Below are 16,601 nucleotides of genomic sequence, written 5' to 3'. Positions count from 1 at the left end.
GCACAAAAACATTGTACATTTAACTCATTTAGGTCAACCCCCATTTAGGGTACAACATTAAACTTGTACAGATAAATCCACAGCAAATAACCAGAAATACTGCCTAACTTACATCATTCTTAATTATACAAATATTTTGTTTACATGAACTGTCAGAACAGGATTTTCCACTTTCCCACACCGCAAAAGCTAAAAACATGCCTATATAAATCAAATGTACTCATCAACTCAAACTAAAAACTGTCAGACTGACTAATGATACATTTTGTAGCATCATACCTTTTAGTATCGAATTTGCAGTAAGATTTTGAAATGTTTTTGAAAGAAGTCTCACCAAGGCTACATTTATTTGATCAACAATACAGTAAAAACAGAAATATTATTAAATATTATTACAAGTTAACAACTTTTCTAATTGAATTTATTTTAATAATTCATTATCTTCACTGTTGAAAACTGCTGTGCTGTTTAATATTAGCAAGGAAAACTTGATACAATTTTCAGAATTCTTTGATGTATAGAAAGTTCAAAAGAATAGAACACATTTGAAATGGAAATCTTTGTAACAGTGTAATTGTATTTGCGGTCACTTTTGATCAATTACTTTCTTTAAAAAGAAAACCTTATTGAACACACATTTTTTTTACGTTAACAAAATCAAATGATTCATATTTAGAGCTGGTGGAAAAACATGCCAGCATGTGGTGAGTGGCACAGATGTGAGGTTATGTAAAGGTAACTTGTGTTACTGTATCTTTAAATACACACACACACACACACACACACACACACACACACACACACACACACACACACACACACACACACACACACAAGCTCATATTAAATTGCACAGGGAGATGCTTAAGAGGGATCTCAGACTAGACAGATCCCAGATGAAGATGTTTCTAAAACTGTTTTTACCTGGAGGAGGGGGCGACATGGGCATGATTAGGGGACAGGGAGGAGGGACCGTCCTCCCCGTCCCGTGGGAGCTCCTCACAAGCCTCCAACTTCTCTTCCTCCAGGAGCTCGGTGATCTGCAGGGGTGAGAGAGCGAGGGAAATGTGAACACCACAGGCCTGCTGACACCACTCCAGCGGCATTTATGTCTAATTCATCATTAGTATTACATTACAAGTCAACATCTTACACCCCTGTGAGATCCAGGGATTATGCAATGCCCCACACCTATGACAGTTCCAGGGATTATGCAATGCCCCACACCTATGACAGGTATCAGCTGGGAGATGCATTGTTATTAATTAGATACAATCTTTAAAATGATATTTCCTATTGACACACTACAGCAAAAGATAGGAATAATTGACTTAAAATCAATTTTAGCTGGTGAAAATACTAGTGTTCTGATCATTTTGGCCACCACTGTATATCTGAGTGCATGCGTTTATCACATGTGGTTTTCCTGAAGTTCTGAACGCGTTACGTAACACAAGAGTCTGTGTGTTTTATTTGTTTTCGTTGAGGTATGTGATTGTGGTCAGTCAAGGCTGCACATCCGTGTGTAAATCTATCTGACAGTATTTAATATCAGACAAACTTTGGCACTAGCACACCATCAAACGCACCCCGCATCTGCTGCAGTTTTGCTGCCATGTTGCCATAGCGACCATTTCCCTCCACATCTGATTGGCCGAGCGGGGCTGCTGTTGAGCGACCGTGCAGATATGAGTCACATGCAGCGTGCAGACCGGCTGCATTTTCACACATCTCTATATGCTTCCAGCCACGGTTCACTCTCATTTATCTTTTGGACACTGCAGCCCCAGATTCTGCAATTTTAAGCCATTTTATTTTAGGATCTTTAATCCTACCTGTCTTTCACATTATATTTCTCCAGACTAGAGTGTTATATTGCACATCTTAGAGGTGGGGATCCTTAGGGACCTCGCCATTTGATTTGATCTGCTTTTTTCAGGAAGACAATGCATTGTGATTATTCAGCAACAGCACAGCTCAAAATGCGCATCTATGTAAAGATCTAGCATAAAAGTATAACTTTAACGTGTTCTGAGTCACTTTGGGTAAAACTGCTTTTGGATACAGGTGCCAAAAGCATAAAAGTAAATGTACTGAATGATGCAAAATGCTAGTTGGCTGCTTTGTCTGAAAAGATGTGCTTTTAAATCTAGCCGGAAACATACATGCAGTGTAATGTCTGTAATGATTTGTCCTCCTGTTTTTTTTTTTTTTTTTTTTAATTATCAGAATGAATAATAGTAATGATAACATCAGTGGCTAAATGCATAATAATAATAATGATGAGGATTATAATAAAATTACAAAATACTAATAAAATTATTATACATTTTATTATTACTAATAATAATGCCAACAAAAATAATTCTTAATATTATTATTATTAGTAGTAATATGTATTATTATTATTTTATTTTGTATAACTTAATAAAAAATTAAATTACAAAATACCAATACAATAATTATTAATTGTGTCTATTATAACTAATGCTAACAACAATAACTATTATTATTATTAGTAGTATTAGTAGTAAATATTATTATTCTATTTCTTATAACTTAATAATAATATAAAATTACAAAATATAAATACAATTATTATTAATTGTTTATTATAACTAATAATAATGCTTACAACAATAATAATTAGTAGTAGTAGTGTGTTTTATTATTATTCAATAACTGATGTAATAATAATAATATAAAATTACAAAATACTAATACATTATTGTACTAATAATAATGCCAATGATAATAATCATTATTATTATTAGTTGTGGTATGTATGTATTATCATTATTCTATTTCTTATAACTTAATAATAATAATATGAAATAACAAAATACTAATAAAATTATTACTATTAATTGTTTATTATAACAAAAAATAATAAAGCCAACAACAATTATTATTAGTAGTAGAAGAAGTATAAGTATGTATCATTGTTATTCTATTTGTTATAATTCAATAACAATAATAATAATAATAATTATTATTATTAATATTAATAATTTGTGGACTGATGTAGAATTGTTTTTAGATGTCTCAATGGACACAAAAACTGAGATGTTTAAGAAAATCAACAAAGTAAAACTTGCAGATGTGAAGGAAATGACCCCTGCCTCTCACTGTTTTCATTATTAGAAACTACTGCTTTCAAAACACGACCACACATAGTCTTCAGCACTGACGCTGCAGCCAGCGTGGGGAAAACATCCTCACAGCTTCATCCGTGATGTTTTAATACCTCCAAGAAGCTGAAGCACGCAGAAACTCCTAACAGCCTTTGTTTGGCCTCATAGGCTTTGTTAATGTGCCGCCTCCAGATTATACAACAACATCTGCATACAAAAACCAACAGCAGAGAGCTGACTGAGACTCTAATTAAAGGCGCTCTTCATTAATTAGTAAAAACAACTGTCAACCACACACACAAACGGAAGAGGAAAAACAACCCACACGAATGGAGAACTCCTCTCACAGTCTCTGAGGAACAGAAAAACAGGCTCAGCAACTGTGTGTGCAAAGATCTGCAGCGTTGCACGGTGACCTGCTTTATTTCTGTGTCTGGCCACAACTGGTCTGAACATTTCAGGGCGGAAACAGGAATTTGAAAAACAAAAGGACACAACCTTTTCAGAGTTTGAATGATAAACACACAACAGCAAGTGTTGCTAGGGAGATTAGGGCACGGTCACCAAGGGCTCATAATAAGTCGTGCATCCTTATATGGACAGAACATCGTCCACCTCTGTCCCAAGTCCAATCTCTTAGTAATATGCAATTATCAAAATGATCTAATCTTAGGCACTTATGTAACAAACCCTGCCACTTCAGAATGCTTTATTTAATGCTAAATGACGGCAGCCTTGACAATAACACAAGTCCATCTCATCTCAATGAGCCCTGGGTGAGGCATATGAGCAGTGTTTGGGAGAGTCTCTCAAGCGGGACACACTTAGAAATAAATCTGTGATTTATGCCCGTATTCATTTTAGCACTGGCCTGAATCCAGATAGGTCACCCAGGACCTTCCCCATGCTGCTTACATTTGTTCCTGTCCCTTCTGTTTCTTATGCCAGGACCTTCAGCAGACTGTAATGTTTGGTATTTCTAAGCGTGTCTGCAGTGGAACCCATTGAAACCAGTAAGATCAGTTTCAACCTGATTTATCCTTCAAGAGAGGCTGTGGATCTGCTACAAGCAGACTAGGAAGGGCCCTATGAAAATGCAGACGGAATGATGGAATCCAATCATAAAAATAGAATTTTCTCTATAATGCAGAGTGCCACAGAATGTGTCAAATTTTGGATAAATGAATCAAAAATACTATCACTAATAATCACACAATATTTCATCCATGTTTTAATTGTAGTTGTAAACCCCCTTTGTTTGTCAAAAAATTAAAGTTTAATTTTCATTTGATTAAAATGTCAATTAAATGAATGTTTTATGGCTTCATTCGATAACCAGAAAAATTTAAATAAACAACATGGAATTTCTGAAAAAAACAAATAAAAATGTCATAGGGCCCTATTATTGTAAAAATACATTTTAATAAATTAAGTAGTTTTTATGCATTCAAATAATAAGACATGCTTAAACACAGAATTTGGCAACTTTTAATAAACTGATATTAAATCGTATAAGTTTCATGATTTTATTTAATTAGACATGCTTTTGATTAATACAATTTAATTTAACCCTTAATAAAAGTCCGGAACTATTTAAATGGAAAGAAAATGGAATTAAGATAAATAAATATAAAAAATAAAACTGATTTCACAGGGCCCAACTATCTCGCAGCTCTAGTCCAAAACTTAATGAGCTTCGTACGTAGTGTGCATTTTAAGGTATCGTCGATGTGAAGGCCTGGTCCCGAATATTTAATCTGGCAGCAAAATTGTACAGTTACATTTACTGTTTTTAGCTATTTTTGCGTGCAAAATCCAGTAATATCAATAGGAATCTTTGCAGGCTGGAAGATTTCCGCACTCAGATTTGGCACCAGCTTCAAGTTTACAACAGACAATGGACATTTTTTTGCCCACAAAACTATACTGAATGTGACCGCACTTGTACTATTTTACATAATGCACGTGAATACTATTAAATGCTGCAGTGATGATGTATTTCGTAGGCCAACCTGGAAGTTACAGTACAGAAGTCTTTCCCTTGACAAAAACCCAATAGAATTTTAGAAGTCTTTCCCTTGACAAAAACCCAATAGAATTTTCTCGATGGCTTCTGGATTATTGCTGAAATTAAGTACATTGAAAAACTGACATTAATGATTATTTAATTTTTTCTTTATTTAAAAAAAGTGTGATGATATTTAATGTTTATCACAACTGAGGTATTACTGAAGTATTTCACGTCATAGAATTAAATGTGAAAATATCTTGAGCTTGTGTTAACCACATACCCTACTTTTGGTATTTAACCAAAACACATTCAAAACCCCCCAAAATGATGAAATGCCAACTCATTTCTGTCTTTTGGCCTATAAAAACACATCACCCCTGCAGCAGTCTACTGGAATCAGTTGTGAGGTATGTCTATGTAAAGCTTTTCAAATCACTAATTTGAGCAGTTTAATGATGGCTAAGGTGTTGACTGAAAAGGCAGCTGCCTGTGTAGAGATTAGACAGCAAGGCAGCTCTCCAGGTTATGTTGCTTAGATGAACCTTTCCCAGGTCTGTAAATTTCTGCCTGTTATGAAAAGACCAGCGCAGGTGCCAGAACCAAACTTACATCACTCAAGTATGTAACTGTGGTTAGTATTGTCTTTGCACAAAAAGGTTATTTGCTCTTTTTTTGTGGTTAGTATTGTTTTTTGATATTTTTTGCCAGTCTGACTTAAGAGAGAAGGGATATGAAGAAACCAGATATGTAAAGTCTGGTGCTGTAAGAAATCTTGAGCTCCTTAAAAGGATGTGAGTGTCATACAAATGAGATTTAAAACAAATGACTGTGAGAGAACCAGCAGTCTGCAAACCGAACGCGGGAGACACGCCTTTGGATGGATTTCAGTCTATTACATAACACTGCAGACATAACCTTCTAACACTGCTTTTCCTTTTTCTGTGCTTCACATTTGCTTGTGTAAAGCATTGCCTCCACCTGACACTGGGGCAAACGCCACACATTTTAAAAGCTTTAAACAAACACAGAGCGCAAGTATATAATCGCCTTTTAAAACTCAAATCACAATATCGCATTTGCAAGGTTTGGGCAAGTGTTTAATGAGGAACAAAGCTAATACCGACTTACACTAAGCCTATTATTAATCTAGAAAACAAACGTACAACTTTGATGCTACCCCAGGATAAATGTACTGCATATGCAACAGAATTACCATCACTAATGTATTTTTTGTTTAATTCATTTCTGCATTTTATTTGCATTTTCGTTTTTATCTCTAATCAGACAGCACTTCAGCCGAATTACTATAATTACATGTGAAAATGGACACGCTGCAATTTATATGCATGTGATTTATTTTCTAAATAAACAGGCTGTAAACATCTGCCATATGCACTTCAATCTGACACAGTCACCACTGATAAGCTACTACTAGTTTCTATAAAGCTGCTTTGCAATGATTTGTATCATAAAAAGTGGTATACAAATACATTTATGCATTCAGTAGATGCTTTTATCCAAAGCGACTTACAGTGCATTCAGGCTAACATTTTTTACCTAATGTGTTCCCTGGGAATCGAACCCACTTTTACGCTGCTAATGCAATGCACTACCACTGAGCCACAGGAACAAAAACTCATTCATAATTAGTGTCCGTGTATTGTGTGATGCATGCAGCGATTCACAATATCATCTGATAGAGATCAGTGGTTGATTGAATGATGCATCCTTGTCATAAATTTTTCCGGGCTTTGAATAAATAGCATCGTTTTTTTCACAACATCTTGTGTGAATACAGATGAGCAGCACTAATGTCAAAAACAGCACTGCTGAAGCACTTAGGAAAGAAAGTTCACCTGGTCATTAATGGAGCTGTAGTCATTGGTGGTGGAAATGTCGTCGTCCTCCGAGTCGAAGAACTCCTCCTGGTTCTCCAGCAGTTCTGCCAGAATACGGCTGACCGACTCCTGCTCTCTCAGATCCTCCGCATCTGTGTCTAAACTGCAGAACGTAGACCGGAATTGGGTTAAACGTGTGTCATTTTCAGATGGTAAAATACTTTCTTCTATGTACAGTACAGGTCAAAAGTTTGGAAACATTACTATTTTTAATGTTTTTGAAAGAAGTTTCTTCTGCTCATCAAGCCTTCATTCATTTGATCAAAAATACAGAAAAAAAATGTAATATTGTGATATATTATTACAATTTAAAATAATTGTTTTTAAATTTATTATACTTTATCATTTATTTCTGTGATGCAAAAGCTGAATTTTTAGGATCATTATCACATGATCCTTTAGAAATCATTCTAATATGATGATTCATTATCAAAGTTGGAAACAGTTCTGCTGCTTAATATTTTTTCAGAACATGTGATACTTTTTTAGGATACTTTGATGAATAAAAAGTAAAAAAAAAAAAAAAAAAAAAGAAGCTATGTTTTTAAAATATAGATATTTTGTAATAACAATATACACTACTGGTCAGTAATTTGGGGTCAGTCATTTTTTTTTCTTTCTATTTTTTTTCATAAAATCAATTCTTTTATTCAGCAAGGATGTGTTAAATTGATAAAAAGTGATAGTAAAGGAAATATATTATTAGAATATATATTATTATAATTTTTTTTTTTTTTTTTGAATAAATGCCTTTTATTCATCAAATATATTAGACAGCAGAACTGTTTCCAACACTCATAATAAATCAGAATATTAAAATGATTTCTAAATGATCATGTGATAGACTGGATGTTACATGTGACACTGAAGGCTGGAGTAATGATGCTGAAATTTAAGCTTTGCATCACAGGAATAAATTATTTTTTTTAAAGTATATTCAAATAGAAAACTTATTTTAAGTTGTAATAATATTTCACAATATTACATTTTTTTTTCTGTATTTTTGATCACATAAATGCAGGCTTGATGAGCAGAAGAGACTTCTTTCAAAAACATTAAAAATAGTAATGTTTCCAAACTTTTGACCTGTACTGTATGCTTAATATGTCATTTGTGCGAGTTTGGGGCAAGATTGTCTGGCTGTCTAACAGGAAACGAGTGTTTGGGAATCAGTTTGAAAACTTAATGTTATTCCATTTGGTGGCCATTCACACAGAACGCGTTTTTACATTGTTTTTCTATGTAAACGCTAGATGGATGTGTATGACCGTTGTGCTCGCGTCTTTTGCAACATCTCGCTCGCTCACGTTTGAACTTTTACACACAGCATCACTCATCAATGTCAGTTCCAAAAGAGTGAACCAATGAGAAGACCCCGGAGGCGGGGCAAGCAGTGTGAGCTTTTTGAGCGTTTTGTGTGAACGTCCCCTAATGGTGCAGAAATTATACATTTCAGCGTTAATTTTGTCACGTTTCGCCACACAATTGATTCGACAGTCAACATCAACATCATCCTCCCTGCCCTTTGAATTCATCTTAGCTCTGTTTATCATTTGACCCTATTTAAGATTTTCCCACACAATCGAAACTGTGAAGATTCTGTGTGGGCATATACTAGTATAAATAGTCTTACACTGGAAAAAATGACTGTTCGCTCTTCCAACATGATTTTCTCTTCTGCAAGCAAAATAGCTGATATGAATTATCAGAAACTATAAAAGCATCTTACTGGAAAATGTCTGGCCCGAAGACGGCAGTGAGAGCTCCTATGCTCCAGCTCTCCTCCTGAAGAGATGCCACACCGGACAGAAATCGGCAGAGGAAGCGGAGCAAGCTGTAATTGACCTGCGGCAGCTGTTGAAGGAAGTACTTCATGTTTCTGCCCAGCTCTTCCTCACTGCTGTAGTCTAAAGGAGCGCAAACAAACCAATGGTCAGAACGAGGAAGAAGTTCAGAGGGACGTGCATTTATTATGATAGGAGGTGAGCTGGCTGATGTAAAGGCGTGAAAGACTATGGCCGTGCTTTGATGATGCAATCATATTAAAAGTTTAACAAGTTGCAAGAACATTCCAGAAGTTAAAACGAGCGTTTGCAGAGAGATGCAACTTAAAGGGATAGTACATCCAAAAATGATAATTACCTCATGATTTACCATCCTAGGTGTATATAACGTTCTTCTTTCAGACAAATACAATCGGAGCTATATTCAAAAATGTTCTGGCTATTTCAAGCTTTATAATGGTAGTGAATGGGTGCTGAGATTTTGAAGCACAAAAAAGTGTGTTCATCCATCATGAAAAGTGCTCCACACGGCTCCAGAGGGTTAATAAAGGCCTTCTGAGATAAATCAATGTGTCTGTGTAAGAATGATATCCATATTTAAAACTTCATAAACCGCAAACCCAACTTCTGCTAACTGTCTTACAAGTGTTCACGAGAGAGGATGACGTAGGATGCAGGCGTAGCGTAAGTGAGAGAATATGCTAGTCTCGCCAGAACCATGTTTCATTTACAGCAAAGGAAAACCATTCAGTCTCCTCTTGGCTTATATTGAAAAACTCCACCATTTTTCTTTTTATGATGGATGGATGCACTTCATGGGCTTTAAAAATCTCAACCCTCCATTCACTGCCATTATAAAGCTTGAAGAGCCAGGACGTTTTTTTATATATCTCCGAAAGTATTCGTCTGAAAGAAGAAAGTCATATACAGCTAGGATGGATTGAGGGTGAGTAAATCATGGGGTCATTTTCATTTTGGGTGAATTATCTCTTCAAGCCCATTCGGACAGCTGGTAGGGTAACAGAGCGTCACCCACCTTGATAGAGCTGCATTATTTGCGCCTGTAAGCCTGCAGGGATGACGGGCTCGGGGAGCTCCTGCAGGAAGAGGCGTAGCAGGCTGACGGCGGATGCCAGGTCGGCCTCCTTCTCCAGGTTGACTTCAACGCCGCTGTCGTAGCGCTGCCTGAGCCATTCCACGCGTTCTGCGTTCCCGTTCACTAGAAACAGACCCAGGTGCAGCCCTCCTACAAAACACAAACACACAGCTCACTTAGACAAACCTACGGGCAGAATAACGTATGGACATCTCACCAAAGAGACTCTGATCGCTGAATCATTGCTTGTTAAACTCGTAATCCCTTAGCATGATAACATCAGTTCTCTCCCTCTGCCATCTATGAGATAATGAAACAGACTTGCCTATTTTTATTTATTTTTTTTACAAACTGTGGCATATTTTAATTTCACGACGGAACAAATTTACATTCTTCAAATCAAATGTTTAGAATAAAACCCATAATGGATATTTTTACGGCTGGGTTCTTGACTAAAGCACTTTTAAAATAAACTCTAGATTTCTGCCAGATCAGATCAGATCAGATCAGAAGCTTTCTAAAAGCTCAGTTGGCAAATCAGCATTAGCCGGTCTGTCTCGGTTCCCAATCCTGGTTCTCTGTGTGTGTATATAAGACTCTGCACAGCATGAGGGGAAGCCACAGCGTCGCTCGCTGTTATGTCTAAATTAGCTTCAGTACAAAAAACATCCTTCTGTATGAAACGGTGGAGGAGAATTGCCAGTGTGCTGAACTCAGAGAGGAAGAGCTGGTGTTTGGAGACAACAGCGGAGGCTAAAGCCGCTCAAAGCCGCAGTTTCAACATCCTGCCTGTGCTGCAGTTTAAACATCAGGCTGAAGTCCTCGTCTCTTTAAAGAGAATTTAAAATATTCTCACAGTCTGCTGGATGTGCGAGTGAGAAGTTCAGCTATTTGCAGATACCAGTAATTGAAAAAGAGTAAAACGTGAAGGACTCGGCATTTACGTCTCTACGTGCCGCAGTTAATTATTAGGTGAGAGACTCGCTGTATTGATACAGTGGTATTATAAAAGCCTTGGGCCGAAAAATGTTCTTATTTTCGCTTTTAACTCTGTGATGTTGCACAATAAAGGAAGTAGATCTTTGATCAGGGAGGACAGGGAAGCCACTCCTATCGTACAGTCAAACCAAACAACATTTTGGGCTTTATCAGATGAAAATGTCATGCTCTGCATGCTGTGCTACTTTGATTAATACAAAACTATTTAAACTATTTATGTAGCAGCTACATACAGCTATATGTGTTACACAACCTTGCTGCGTATTTGAGATTAAAGACTTTGGGGGGTTTTGAAGGCATATAAGCACAATTATGATGACATCACATCATACTAATTTCACAACCTTCCAAAGTTTGGGGTCAGTAAGAATTTTTTTCTAATATTTTTTAAAAATGAATCGCTTTTGCTCAATAAATTAATTGTAAATGTAATATTGTGAAATACTATTACAATTTTAAATAGTTTCTACTTATATATATTTTCTATTTTAATATATTATTTTAAAATATATTTTCAGCATTATTACTCCAGTTTTCAGTGTAAAACGATCCTTCAGAAATAATTTTAATATGCTGATTTGGTTTTATGCTGAAATGAATTATCAAACTGTGATAATGCTTAATATTTTTGTTGAAAACATGATTTTATTTTCAGAACTCTTTGATTAATAGAAAAGCATTTGTCTGATATATTTTCTAACATGTCTTTACTGAATAATAATAAAAAAAAAGATTACTGACCTCAAACTTTTGGATGGGAATGTATATTTGATACACAGACTCCTGAAGTTAAAACCAACTAAATTAAAGTTAAAAAATAAATAAACTAGGGCTGTCAAATGATTAATCACGATTAATCACATCCAAAATAAAAGTTTTGTTTACATAATGTGTGTATACTGTGTATATTTATTATGTATATATAAATACATACACATGCATGTATATATTTAAGAAGAATATGTTATGTTTATATATTAAATATATTTATATATATAATATAAAATATAAGAATATAAATATATAAATGTATATACATGTAAATATTTTCTAAATGCATAATTTATGTGTGTGTATTTATATATACATAATAAATATACCCTGTACACATACATATATTATGTAAACAAAACTTTTATTTTGGATGTGATTAATCGTGATTAATCATTTGACAGCCCTAAAATAAACACAATAAAACACAACAGCACGGTATTTGAAAACCACAACAAACTCAAATTATCTGAATACTGTAATCTATGTATAAAGAATGTAAAGTAAGTAATCTTACATTCTTTGATGACAATGTATTCTTGAACATGAATTTTAACATTTTAATTTGTCTGAATGGCTCGGAAACCTCATAAAACCATGATTCAAATGATAAATATGCACTTTCTGGTCTTCATTTCTATCCCCGGAGTCATTTCAGTAACTATGATGCTGCTATCAGTGACGCCAGTTAAAAACTAATAAAGGCTAGGAAGAACGTACCATGAATCACCAGGTTTCCCCCCGACTCACCGTGCTCTTCAATGTACTCGACGATGCTCCTGACCAGCAGGGGGACCTCATGTCCTGGCTGCCCGCTGTGCTGCACCTCCTCCAGGGGGATCCCGAACACTCTGGCCGTGCCAAGGGAGTCGCTGAGGGAAGTATTGAGGCTCTTCCTCATCGCCTCCACAGCCTAGCTGCTTCAGTCCGTCTGCACCAGAGGTGGAAGTAACGAATTACAACTACTCACGTTACTGTAATTAAGTAGTTTTTTCGTGTACTTGTACTTTTATGAGTATATTTTTAAGTCTGTAATTTTCCTTGTACTTAAGTACAAATTAAGTTAAGTAATGTACTTCGCTACTTTAAAAATCACATTCGTTACTAAGTACTTGTACAATTTGAATTAAATTAATATTCAAATATTTGACCAGTATTTGGATATCCAATAGAAATAACTGATCGTGGGCGGGCCAATAAAAACCCTTGTATTTGGACCGGGAAAAAAAGCCGGTTTTTGGAGATCCATTCGTCCTCGCACGTCCCTTCACTGTGAAGGTGTATTTTAGTGTTATCAAAGAAAGTATATCTTTGGCGTTATGGACATGGAAATTCGAGACGCTGAATTCATTGAAAATTCCGAAGAAATACCGGATGATGATGAGTGCCCATGGCCGCACCTGGAGGAGCTGTTCACATACAGAGGAAGGAAAGGAGACCAGCGTGCAAATGCAATGCAAACTTTGTTTGCCATCTGCAGTGATTTTCAGCTTACAGGACTTCAGCCTCTAATCTCAAAAAACACATTATGGTAAGAAGACTTATACCTATATTTATGTGATAGTTGTTTTCGTTTTTAATGTTGGGTAGACCTCACGATAATTTGACTAAAAAACATCACTTGAAACATGAGCTTCAGCGTTATAGGTGACGAGCACATAGACCGTGAAAAAAGATTTAGCATTTTAAAGTGGCGGTCAAAGTTTAAATTTTATGTTATTGTCAACAAATTGTTTAATTCATTTTTTGAATCCGTGTTTTATGCTTATAATAAACGGTCTAATAATGACTCTTTAATACAAAAACAGTCTCTTGCCGCGACCCACTTGCATAACAGTGTAACTGCACTGATTGACAGCCTGTCTAGATTGCGCATGTGTCAGTGCTAAATGCTGATAACTTTTGAAATATTAGTAGGGTACTTTTGGAAAGCTTTCTTGTCAAGTCAGCTTTTTTTTAAATGTAAAAAAAAAATATTTTTAAAAAATTGTTTATAAATAAAAAAAAACCAACAAGCTTATTTCTGTTGCATCATAATTCATTAATAATAATAATAATAATAATAGACCATTTTTATAACTTGATTCCCATAAAAATTATATGAAGAAATGATATGAAGTAATATAATTTCCTTTGTATACTTCCTTTATCTTTTCAGAGGAAACATCCATCAAAGATTGATCAGTACAATGACATTGTGACAGCAGCAGCACGTAGTCAACGTAAGACCACAGCCACACCAAACAAGCTCTCATCAAGTAAGCAAGCCAAGTTACCAGATGTGATGTTGGCAGCTGCAAGCAAACGTGTCCCTCAAACAACTGTTGACAAGCTAATCATCAATTTTATATGTGAAAGTGTACAGCCATTTACAGTGGTAGAACAGCCAGCTTTCAAAGAATTGATTACCACACTGCAACCTCAAGCCAAAGTCATCTCCAGATCCACCGTCCGTACCAGAATCTGTGATGCTGCTGACGACATGAAGAAGACTTTGATTGCAGAATTGGGTAAAGCCAAATTTGTTGCAACCACCACAGATTGTTGGTCAGCTCATCAGAAAAGTTACCTTGGTGTAACTTGCCACTGGATTAATGAGGAGACCTTAGAAAGAAGATCTGCAGCACTAGCATGCAAAAGATTAAGGGGGTCTCACACATTTGACGTGATTGCTGGTGCTCTTGATGATGTCCATTGTCAATACAAGATTAGAGACAAAGTAGTAAGGACCACAACCGATAGTGGATCCAACTTCCTCAAAGCTTTCCATGTGTTCGGAATGCAGAAAGATGCAGATGTAGATGACGATGAAGAAGACATGGATGCTCTTGACGCAAGTGACCATATTGAGTATCATGATGCAAGTACAATCCTTGATGAAGACTCTGGTATGGAATATCAACTAACCCCTCATCAACGATGTGCATGTCACTTGCTAAATCTTGTGGCAACAACTGATGCTTCCCTTGCAGAGGCCATGAATGACACCTACAAGAGGCTTTTTCGTGCAACATTTACAAAATGCCAGGCCATTTGGAACAAAACTGGGCGATCTCATTTGGCTAGTGAAGTGGTAGAGGACAAGTGTGGGCTACAGATCATTCGCCCCAATGCAACACGTTGGAATTCCACCTGTCTTGCCACTGAAAGAATTATACGCATCATTGATGAGAAAGGTGAAGATTCCATTAGGGGTGTATGTGACGAACTCAAGGTGAAAATGTGAGTAATATTAGTTACCATGAATGCAGTCTTTCCCTATAGTCATGATGTGGCTTAGTTGTTTGTTATAAACATGTTTTATCTTCCAGGTTAAGTCCTGCAGAAGTTGCATTCCTCCGGGAGTATTGTATCACCATGAAGCCACTGCTGAAAGCTACTAACATCCTCCAGTCAGAGTCCAGTGTCTATATGGAGTGGCTACTGCCAGTGATCCAACAGCTTCTATCCAAACCCAACAGACTAGAGATATCAAGCAAGACCTGTACACCACTCATCAGAGCCCTGCAAAATGGCCTGCATAAGCGTTTTGGACAGATGATGGAGGATCCAGAATTGGCTGCTGCTGCAGTCCTCTTACCCAAGTTCAAGACCTCCTGGACTGACAGAGCAGATGTTATAGAAGCTGGTAATTTCAAATTTATATGATCTCATTTGTGTCTTTAACTGCACACCTGTATAAGCATGCATACTTTTATAACATATCTGTCATGGCAGGCCTAAAATGTTGTTATTAAAGTATAAAAGTGATTTAGATAATTTAAGTGTGGGTTTACAAAAATTCTCCCATAAATTTAAATAATTTTTTTCAAATTACAGCCTTGACATACTTGAAACAACATCTTGAAACTTCAAAGAATGAGGGTGAACTTCAAAGAGAGTCATCTGATGATGAAGATTTCTTCTCCAGACCACTCTCCAAAACGTTGCCAAGTCCATTTGAGCTTGATGGTTACCTTGCATGTGCCTCGGACAACATGGAGCTGCTTCATTCCTTCCCAGCAATCAAGAAGCTGTCTCTGAAGTTAAACACAGCTCTGCCTGCCTCTGCTGCATGTGAGCGGCTTTTTAGCTGTGCAGGTCTACTACTTTTCACATCCAAACGAAGCCGGATAGACTCTGTATGAATGTGTTAGTTGAGTTTGAAAGGGTTTTTGCTTGCTTAGGTTGATTTTGAAGGGTTCTTGAAGTTTTTAATTAAGTTTCTCATGAAGCTCTGCAGTTAAAAGTTCATATGTTTATACATGTTTAAAAATAATTTAACATTCAGAACATTACTGGGCTTATACGTGTTATACGTGTATAAAACACAAATTGCCTGTGTTTGATCCATTCATATTTCTGATTTGATTCAATGGATTTGATGTTAATTCAATAAATATCACCGGCTAAAAAGTAATTAGTACTCGAGTAGTTTTTGAGAGGGGTACTTTGTACTTTTACTTAAGTAGATTTTTAACACCAGTACTTTTACTTGTAATTGAGTATTATTTTAGCAACTACTTGTACTTGTACTTGAGTACAAATTTTCAGTACTCTTTCCACCTCTGGTCTGCACACAGAGATGCCCAGAGCAAGGTCACATCGGCCGGCTCTGTACAAACATGCTATCAAGGGTGGGGCGTGAGCTCAAACGACAAACTCCGGACAACAAGAACAAAACAAGCAGAAAATTGGAGCGGGACCTCTCCCATCTCTGAAGCGGCGGTTCTTATCGTGTGAGATGAGGAGAGCTTAAATGAGTGGAGCGACTGTCATGTGCAAGGATCGCACAGCCGTCAGATGTGGCACGCCGATTTGGTTGATGGTAGCAGGTGGCTGCGATTCTTCTTCAACATGCAAATTCCATCATAAACACAGCGAACAAGCTGCATCTGATTAGTGTTTGGCATGATCATAAATGTACAC

General features: G+C 36.3%; 1 protein-coding gene across 3 annotated transcripts in view; it reads right to left on the bottom strand.

Annotated features, from left to right (window-relative positions):
• Nucleotides 1-16,601, bottom strand: part of LOC109112073 (protein FAM13B-like) — a 51,630-nt gene that overhangs the window by 25,134 nt on the left and 9,895 nt on the right. For all 3 annotated transcript variants that reach the window (XM_042738625.1, XM_042738627.1, XM_042738626.1), the window contains exons 3-7: nucleotides 12,444-12,624; nucleotides 9,864-10,073; nucleotides 8,773-8,950; nucleotides 7,002-7,146; nucleotides 925-1,040 (exon numbers count right to left, since the gene is read on the bottom strand). In XM_042738625.1, coding sequence (XP_042594559.1) covers nucleotides 925-1,040; nucleotides 7,002-7,146; nucleotides 8,773-8,950; nucleotides 9,864-10,073; nucleotides 12,444-12,594 — 800 coding nt within the window. In that variant the 5' untranslated portion in view covers nucleotides 12,595-12,624. The remainder of the gene's footprint in view (nucleotides 1-924; nucleotides 1,041-7,001; nucleotides 7,147-8,772; nucleotides 8,951-9,863; nucleotides 10,074-12,443; nucleotides 12,625-16,601) is intronic.

This window comes from Cyprinus carpio, chromosome B14 (assembly GCF_018340385.1).
Source record: "Cyprinus carpio isolate SPL01 chromosome B14, ASM1834038v1, whole genome shotgun sequence".
In the NCBI taxonomy this organism is placed as follows: domain Eukaryota; kingdom Metazoa; phylum Chordata; class Actinopteri; order Cypriniformes; family Cyprinidae; genus Cyprinus; species Cyprinus carpio.
Note: the sequence above shows the minus strand (reverse complement) of the source record. Positions and strands in the feature narration are given on the sequence as shown.